This window comes from Macrobrachium nipponense, chromosome 6 (genome assembly GCF_015104395.2).
Source record: "Macrobrachium nipponense isolate FS-2020 chromosome 6, ASM1510439v2, whole genome shotgun sequence".
NCBI classification, from domain to species: domain Eukaryota; kingdom Metazoa; phylum Arthropoda; class Malacostraca; order Decapoda; family Palaemonidae; genus Macrobrachium; species Macrobrachium nipponense.
In genome coordinates, this window is record NC_061108.1 from 62,588,262 (window position 1) to 62,598,261 (window position 10,000).

Here is a 10,000-nt window from a genome sequence, read left to right on the forward strand (position 1 = left end):
TATACATTAATATCATATTCTATATAATATATATATATATATATATAAATATATATATATATATTTACATATGGGGGCCTTATGTCCCAAAGGTAAGAAAAAAAAAAAGAGGGAAAAATGGAGCGCTTATGACTTACCTTATATAACTGTAAAAGGAATTGGTTTATTCTTTACTTTGAAAGGTTGCCAGTGAAAACCCAGCTGACTACTCTAGTTTATATTTATTTACAAGAACCATTTACTGGCCTGACATAAAGGCAAGGCAAATTGGCCACACGTGGTCAGAGTGCCGTATAATGTCTGGGTCACTCCTATCTTTCACAATATGGAAAAAAATGGCCAAATTCAACCTCTACTGCAATGCTGGTTCCCAAATTTATGAATTCAGGTAATACAAGTGCTTGCGAGTAGACGGAGCACGGACTCAGCAATCTGGGTGCCTTTGAAGAGGATGGCGTCGGCTTTGTCAGAGTTCAGGGCGCACCAGTAGCGCCTTTGTTAGGCCTATGGGCAGGCTGGCTCAGACGTCTGTTCAAGGTCAAGGACTGGGCTGAACTGAGAACAGATTCAGGTGCGAATCCTGGGCATTGGGGCAGCTTTTCCCCCCTGTTGGCAGGTCATCCCGGAAACAGACATATGGTCAGCAAAGGTTCATAGGATAAGGGATCTTAAGAAATACCTACCTACCTACACACTCTCCTTGGGACCTGTCCCTAATGCTTAACGAGTTTTTATTCCCCCCACTACTTCATGGAGATGATGATCTCTGGCCTGCTTTCTGTTTCCCGCCTAAAGTCAGCTGATGTTAGGAGTAGAAAATGGCTGCTCTTCTAGCAAATAAATAAAAATGAATGACACTGGGAAGACGAGGCGATCAAAAACCGTAAAAGCTCCCCCTGTTAAGAAGGCATTCACTCCCTTTCGGGCGTAAAGGCCTCAGCTAAATAAGTCGATCTCCTCGACTAAACAGTTCTCCTTCTGTAACTGAGGTTTCAGAGCAGCGATACAGCTAGCTACAATGGCCTACCTAACTTATAGGTGAAGATGCTAAGTGCACTAGCTTACTAAATTAATGATGTAGTCTAGCCTAAATGAGAACTACTGATCGTCTGTGACGACAGACTACTCTACCCCTATGTAAGGTTACTTTGAAAATTCTATTTGCTATTACCCTAATGCCCTGGTACTAAATTATTAGCCTAACCTACTCTATGCATTTAATTAAGAGGATGCAATCATTCCAGAATGTGGTACGCACAGCAGAGGTTTATTGACCTAAATTGTTAAAATACATAAGATGAGGTAATGATGTGTGAGGGTGATGAGTGGTTAGTAGTGCACCAGGGTGGAAATTTAATGAGGTAATTATGACATTTTAAGTGAGGGTTAGTAATGCAAGTTCTAGGGGTTAGAGGATCAGTCTACTGGCAGAGATCAGGCTGGCCACCTTCTCTGGGTAAGTGCTAGTATCACTGCAAATTAATGTGACACTGTACCTAGGGCACAGGTGCCAATGAGAGCATGTGGCTCTTTGGTTAATTTATGAGTTTGTTACGTCCCTTCTTCTTCTTCTTATTCCTCCAGGGCCTGGCTACACCAGTCCTAGGAGTGGACGGAGGCACCGACTCTGGGGAAAGGCCAGAAACGCTGTCAGGAGCAGAGGCAGTGGTAGCCCTAAGGACTACAGGTAAACGCCCTACTTCGGTATCTGCAGCAACCATCGTAGAGGCGGAACCTACTGCAGAGAAGGCGCTCACTTTGGCTGCTGCGACAGCCGTCGTAAGGGTAAAACTCCAGGCTGACTCCTGGTCGGGCAGTTCCTGGTCATCCAGAGAAGGTGTAACGGTGAGGTCTGCTGCCTGAGGTTCATCCTCGACTGACAGAGGAGATGGTGAAGAAGAATCGTGGACTGGAGCGGGGCAATGCCTGCAGGAGGATCTCCTGTAGGAGGATCCTTGATAAAGTTAGTTTCGGGCGCCGGCACTAGCTTAGGCCCAGGTGCAGAGGTGAATTCTTGTAGTGGCTCTACGTCCAGGCTGGATGGAGCATGGCACTGCTCAGTATGCCAAGTGGCACTGGCAGAAAGTTAAGGTCAAATGGACCTGTGACGGGTAACGGAGGTGCCATACCTCTCGGTGTGCCCGGAGTGATGGGAGACAGGGTGTTCTGTCTCTTCTGGAAGGCTAAGCCTTGTGGAGAATTGACAGTGTCCGCTGCTTGTAGCTTGCTAGGGCACCTAGAGCAATTCGTGGAGTGCCCTATTACGTTGCAGGTTTTGCAGAGGAACTGTGAGTGATCAATCTCCCTCCTTGGTGACGGGGGGGGACTGTTGGTGGCTGTACTTCCGGGAGGAAGTAGGTCTTGGATGGCTCCTTGCTTTGGAGTGGTTTGTCGTGGGGTTAGGAACCCTAGGTTTCTTGAAATGAGAGGGGAACTTCAAGTCTTGCCCTAGGAGGAGGTCGTAACCTCCTGGAATGTAACTTGCTACTGCAAGGGTACAAACTCTGGAAAGGTGAGGTCCTGTGACTCTCAATTGGACAGTGGGAAGGATCTACTTAATATGGTTGATACCTTCAATGGCAATTAATACACCTCTATTGATGTTAGCCCCGTGGGGAATTCGATCTTCCAATATTATGGAGATTTGGGTGCCAGGGTCGTTAAAGGCTCTGACGTGGCTTGACTGATAATGACTTTGGAGGAGTGCGATGGTTATAGGGCCCTTAGCTGGGGGTCCCAATGAAGAGGAATTTATAATGGCCATAGCAATGGCAGGAATGTTGTGAATGGCGCACCCTCTGTATTTTGCGGACATGTGACCCTTGCGGCCACAGTCTCGGCAGAACCTTCTCCAGAACTTCTTCCATGGCACTGGATGATAAGGCCGAGATGGCCCCACAGGTTGTGAATCTGTGGAGTCACCAAGGCTTGCAGTGTGCTCTGGCACAGGTGAAGAGTCCTCTCTGGCAGTGATTAGGCGTGGGGAGGTTAGGAAATCCTCCTCTGAATTTCCCGCCAGAACAAGTTCGGGGTTAACTGGTTGGGTTACTTCTGGAATGGAGAAGGCAGGCGGTGAAGCAGCAAAAGGCTGGCAGAAGACAATGGGACTGTGAGGCACAGTGGGTGTAGGGATGGAAGCTTGCTGAGTGGCTTGAGCTAAGATGCTCTCCTTGATTTCGAGTTCCTTCTCCTTGAGAGCTAGCTCATGCTTTCTCTCTTCTTCTCTTGCCTTCTTTTCTGCTTCTCTTTCCTTCCTCTCTGCTCCTTTCTCTTTCCTCTCTGCTTCTTTCTCTTTTCTCTCTGCTTCTTTCTCTTTCCTCTCTTCTTCTCTGGATGCTCTTTTTCACTGGAGTAAATCCTCCATCTGCCCTTTCACCCACTGGGTGAGTTCCTGTCCGGTGTAACCAGTGTGCTGGCCCAGAGTCATGAGGGTTTGGAGCCTCTCTAGCTCCATGGCTACGATGTCATGGGAAGCAGGGGAAGACATTTTCTTTAGGCTGCAGTAGAGGCTCAGTGAAATTTGAAAAGGATGGCCAGGAATAGTACTGGTTGGGAGTGTCTGCTTGGTAAGGTGGCACTCACCTAGAGATGGGCTCTGCGAATGAGGTAATGAAATGTCTGAGAAGACTGGGTGCTCTGTGGCACTTGGGAAGTGTCCCATAAGTGGATGGCACTTTGTGAATGGCACCTTTAAGTGAGGTGAGAATATAAGGAGTGTGCTGTGTAGAGGTCACACTGATGGGCTTTCCGAAATTGGGATACGCAATGGAATGGGCCACCTGTAGGTCCTATATAGGTGCACGGCACTTATGGAGGAGTTCCTTGGACAGCACTATTAGAGTGCTGATGTAGTGGCACATATGGAGGCGTTCCTTGGCACTTATGGAGGTGTGGGTGGGGGATATTGTTTCTATCCAACAGGAGTGTGGCATCAAACTGCGATATTTCCCCACCAAACAGAACCCAGCTGACATCTTCACCCATCTCTACCTTGAATGAACTGAGAGTGAACCTTTTGTGGCATGAAGGACCTGCCTTTCTGGGACAAGAGGGAACAGCTGAGCTTTATGTTGAGGAAGGAGAAACTCCCATCCGACAATGAGCAGTAATTGTAGCCACCCTGAGAGAGCTCGGGGAAGAAGGAACACTCCGCCAGCAGAACTTTGGAAGTTATAGGGGAGTAGTGTTCATTTTGTCCAACAAATGAAAGCCATGCAACTAGTCTTAAAATTTGGGACCTGCCAGGCAAATCCATTTTGCAAACTAGTATACTTAGAACAAAGACCACCTTCCTATGGTGTGAAGCAGATTAGAAAGTGGAGTGCGAGTGCCCACCCACATTGATAACTTTGCAGACAACAGCTTAGTAATGCGTAAGGGCATTGTATATATCACAACAGATTAGTTAACATGAGTATAGTAAAAACGAGTTAATGTTGCTGCCTTCAAAATGCCGATTAGTCACTTTGTACCTTAAGCACCTCCACTTCACTCACATGCATTGTGGGGACAATATTTTAATAACTATCTTTTGACAGGATTGTTGGAGCCCAGTTTGAGGGCTATGGCCAGAAGAGTAGTAGGGAGGTGCTGAGCATGTATCATGGCCTTCAAGCCTATTCTACAACAACCACCACCTCCACCCCTCCCGATTGACCAGGCACTCATGACACATCTTTTTGACAAGGTTGGTGTAGACCACACTGGCCCTATCCAAGTAGAAGGTGGAGTGGGGCACATTAACCATCAGCCGTTTGGCCAGCCACACCTTATACCTGGACTACTGTAGCGGGCTGGATGCCGATACCTTCATGTTACTACTGAGAAGATTTGCTGCAACCCACGGCGCCCAAAGCACAGTGTACAGTGACAATGCAATGACATTCCCTGCAGCAAGTACCTTACTGCATGAAGTGCACAACAAGGATGTCACACGACAGTTCTTCCAGACTCCCAGGTCTCCCTGGAAAGGGGGATTTTTTGAAAGTTTATTTGGGGTAGTCATGAGGACACTAGCTACCATCCTTCGACGTAATGTAATCAGTGAAGAACAGCTTTGAACCCTCATTAAGGAGCGGAGGCTGTTGCTAACAACCGTTCCTTGATGTACACTGGGGACATGCATGAGGATGAAGCCTTCACACCATCGTACCTCATCCGTGGAGATGTAGTTCGTCTGCTACTGCCAGTGACCACTAGGCAACTGTGCCAACAATACTTCAGACTAACTAAGACCCTCAATCGTTTCAGACATTACCAGAGGGGAAGTTACCTGAAGTCACTACAGGAACAACATGACCTACAAGAGGCAACTGTGCCAGCAATACTTCAGACTAACCGAGACCCTCAATTGTTTCAGACGTTACTGGAGGGAAGGTTACCTGAAGTCACTACAGGAACAACATGACCTACGTGAAGGCGACATTGTGTGGTCAAGGCTGATCAACAGAAACGCAGTCAATGGCCCCTCAGAAAGATCATTGAAGTATACCCTGATAGCAGGGTAATAATAAGGTCGCTGGAGGTACTCTTCGAAGGCAAGGAGCACCTTCAAGCAGTACAACACATTGTCGCTTGAGATCAACGCCCACAACGATGTGCGAGAGGAAATAGGGAACCAGAACGATGACAGTTACGACACAGAAGGAAATGGTGGGAGTCAGGCTGAAGATACTGAAGAAGAGTTGAAACTAACAGACTGAAAGACTTGATATAAATGATAGTGAAACAAATAGTGATAGGGATGAAGTGAGTGAGAGTGAATGAAGTCAAGATCCGACCAAAAAGGAAAGCTGCTGTTGAACAGAGAAAGAGAATGTTGGAGTGGGTAAAAGACAATTTAGTATAGTGTACGAGTATGTTGTTAACAGTTAAGAGGTGAACTATGAAAGAGTGCACGTTGGGAAGAGATTGGAATGTGTTAGGCATACACTAGGTATTCTGTTGTTGCGTCTTATGAGACTGAGTGGAGCAGTCTGCAGACAGCTTCAACTGCACAAATTGTGTTCATTACTATTGTAAATTTTCATATCCATTATGTAACTCATATATTGCATGGGACAAGGTCCCTCATTATGAAACTCCAAAAGGAGTATTGGGCAACTGATTGCAATTGCTAAGCAGCAAAATGACTGAATGATGAGTCCATGACAGACATTTTGTGTAATGGAAACTACGGCATCTAAATGACAAATCTAATTCCCTTGGCATTTGAGTAGTTTTTCAATCCCTCAATAAAAATTTGCAATGGCTGGGACAGAACACCATCAACAATGTCCTGAAAAGGGTTAACTCCCGCACTTACATTAGTTATCTTATGCACCAAGGTTTGACTGTTACCTGCTTTGACCATTTTGCCTTCTTTAGAGGGACTCTTATAATTCAAGATTCGTCCAGGCCTCAATAACACCAATATATTTATCCCCACATAAACCACCAACACAAAAGTAATAATGTATCAATCCCCCCAAGTAAATGTTTCTCGAGTCTGCGGGAGGAAGTCTGCAGGAGGAAATCCCAACAATTATTTCACAGTCAAGGTCATCAGCTGATCAAATCTGTCATTTTGCTCAACAGAAAACGGGAAGAGGAGAGAGGAAGAAAATGTGACACTTTACAGCAAACCACGAAAAAACAAAATAAAAATGAAATATACTTGTGGGCCAATTGTTGAAAAAAAACAGGTAATAATAAAAGGACATATTTAACACTTACGTCCTATCATGCACACGGCGTGGATGTTCGATATTCTAGTCATTTGGGAGTGAGCTACAGAACTGGCCAGAGGATAACCAACCCTGAACTTTCTAATATAAGAAATCATGCAGCTCTCTGTAAAATTTGAAAGTAACAAAAAAACATTTTTCTCTAATTGACAATACCCAGCATAGCCAATATATAACGACACTTGAGTCTTTACATATCAAGCACCTCGTTCCTTCCCTCAATTCTAGTCAATCCTCCACTCAGCTTTTCATGGCGTAGTCGAGATCTGGGCAAACGACGGCCCTACAGCCATTCCTTTCTTGTCCTTCGCTTTATTAAGGTTAATATTCCTTTTTAATCCTAAATTTCTTCAATTTTAATGTCACCTTGTAAATTATTTTACTATTTTTAGCTTTTAACAATAATTTTTATGAATAACTTAAGTATTTTATGTTTTCCTTTTTAAAATACCATGTAAACTTTAACTTAATACATATATATATATATATATATATATATATATATATATATATATATATGTGTGTGTGTGTGTGTGTGTGTGTGTGTGTGAATTGATTTTACATTACAGACTGATGATGTGTCAGGATGACATGAAGCGTATCATAATAAACTCCTTAATTGATCTTCTGAGTCTCGGTAACCCTCTGATGTCTACATGTTCGCACATTTTGATTATATATATATATATATATATATATATATATATATATATATATACATATATATATGATATATATGTGTGTGCGTGTGTGTGTTTTTTACTGTAATGCAACCGGCCTTCAGCCGTAGATCATTTGTTGTTTCCGTTCCGTAGCAAGGCCTTTCAGGAGGGCCAGAAATCAGTTTTTCAGTGTAAGCTAGTTCATGGGAAACCAAGATATTCGCAATCACAGGCTCGTTGGAACCAGTGAACAGAGATGTTGAAGCAATTCTCGCTGCTGGATGATAGAAAACAAAACTATACAGTGGTTCCAGGGACTACGTTTCGTTCAGTGGCAGAAAAACACACGCTTCCATTCCGGAATTGGCATATCACCTTCTGAAGCCATGTATGGAGAAAAGGCTCATCTTGTTATTTCTGCTGCTAATATACCAGAAGAAATAAGGAAAGGCATGGAGACAGAGGGACAGCTTGCAGAAGCACTATGTTCACCCAATGAGGATGATCAAAAGATATGAACCGGAGGAGAGAAATGGTGAAAGCTGTGCATTCCATGTCCTCCTTCTGGTCCTTGTTCAGTTGTGGAAGACCATGATGATGAGCCTGTGCTCTGTAACACGAATCTGAGCTTCCAGACTGAACAAAGGTAATCGAAAATAGAAAAATAGAAGCAAGCTAAGAAAACGAAGGATAAATCAGTACAGCGTTTCAAGCCAGCTCACGCAGGGAACACTGTCAATGGTTCCCATTCCACGCGTTGACCACGGACGAGCGGGATTTGCTAATGCAAAGGCTATTATCGTTCAACCAAAATATGGTTTACTTAAGCAGGTATACACCCGTAATCAGTTCACCTTACGTGCTGAAAAAAGATCTGGAAGTAAGTCTGCAAGAAGTGGCTATTGCAGATGGCCACGGGATCAGTAAGTTTAATTGTTATTTTGAAAACTGACCAAACCCTGTTCATTTTTCAAAATGACCATGATTATTTGGGAAATTTGCATATGGCAGACATTTTGGTCATTTTCCAAATATATATATATATATATATATATATATATATATATATATATATATATAATATATATATATATATGTATATATTATATATATATATATTATATTTGGGTGTGTGCAATGCTACTCTTAACCGAACTCTTGCATTATTATGGGCAATCTTAGCGACAACGAATCATGACTTGAGATTCAGTTTTTATGAATTCGAATTTATATAAAGAGAGAAAGAGCCACATAGAGTGAAGAAGCAACAGTATTCCTTACCATACTTGAATTGTGAGCTTCGCGCCTTGAATATCGGTGATTTTTCTGGAATGATAAGAGACAATAATAAAATCAATCATTCGTCAATACCTCTCTCCAATATCACGAATTTATCATCAAGTACACTGCGTCTTTGTATTAAAGATGGTGTATTTCGCAAAACTTATAGAATGAACAAATACTACTTGCTAAAGCAAAGGGTGCTCATACATACTGCAAACACACATACACACAGATATATATATATATATATATATATATATATATATATATATAGATAGATATATATATATATATAGATAGTATATATATATATATATATATATATATAGATATATAGATATATAGATATATGATATATATATATATATATATAGATATAGATATATATATATAGATATATATATATATATATATATATATATATATAAGTGTGTGTGTGTGTGTAAAAGTCTGCACGGTATAATCATCAGAGCACTTACATGAGGAAGGGAGTGTCCCAAAAAGGGGCCACTTGGTCATGTAGAATTTCTGTTCTATAAACTTCATCGCTGCCCGACACCTTCACCACGCAGTAGGAATGTGTAGTACCTATAAATACATATGCAGTAGTTTACTATTGATAGGACTTACTATATATGCAAATGTATATTTTCTAGAAAACAGTTATACGTATTTATTGGACCGTCAAAATCCAGAAAGATTATGTTGACAGTTGCCGACAACAGGGAAACAAAATAAATGTATGATATAAATTGCTAATCTGTTTAATACATATTATTGGTTTTTATGATTCGTGATAAGGCCGAATGCACCTTCCAGAGAGAAATCTCCAATCACGGCCATTTCTAAAATGAGCAGCTGCAGCATTTTCGCTCCCGCAATTGTCACCTTTAGACGGGCCAGCGAGCAACCAATTCCTTTGCCATGCGTTACTACAATAGAAGAATTATCTGTAGTCCTCATGAGCCATGTAGGCTATGTAGTTTGTAGGTTAGTGTTGCACTACTATTGATTCCCACCAAACCACCTCTCTCTCTCTCTCTCTCTCTCTCTCTCTCTCTCTCTCTCTCTCTCTCTCTCTCTCTCTCATCACCGTTAGTGATCGCAAATTGAGTTGACTGATTCATAAACATAGGCTGACCAGTCAAGCACTGGGGCACTTTCGGCTATTGAGCTCTTCAGGCAGTGACAAGATGAGCTGGAGAGCTTGGAAGCAAGACCAAAAGAGGAGGCGGGAATTGAGCCAAGGTTAAAGGCTAAAAGGTGGATGCAGCTAAGGACCGAAGGGAAGCTCCAAAACCCTATAGTAATGACTACAGTGCACCACGT

The 10,000-nt window shown here is 42.6% G+C and overlaps 1 protein-coding gene across 11 annotated transcripts in view; it reads right to left on the reverse strand.

Annotated features, from left to right (window-relative positions):
* The window catches only part of LOC135216350 (protein unc-13 homolog 4B-like), a 255,589-nt gene that overhangs the window by 122,178 nt on the left and 123,411 nt on the right, over nucleotides 1–10,000 (reverse strand). For all 11 annotated transcript variants that reach the window (XM_064251577.1, XM_064251583.1, XM_064251585.1 and 8 more), the window contains 2 exons: nucleotides 9,151–9,259; nucleotides 8,669–8,713 (listed from right to left, as the gene is read on the reverse strand). In XM_064251577.1, coding sequence (XP_064107647.1) covers nucleotides 8,669–8,713; nucleotides 9,151–9,259 — 154 coding nt within the window. The remainder of the gene's footprint in view (nucleotides 1–8,668; nucleotides 8,714–9,150; nucleotides 9,260–10,000) is intronic.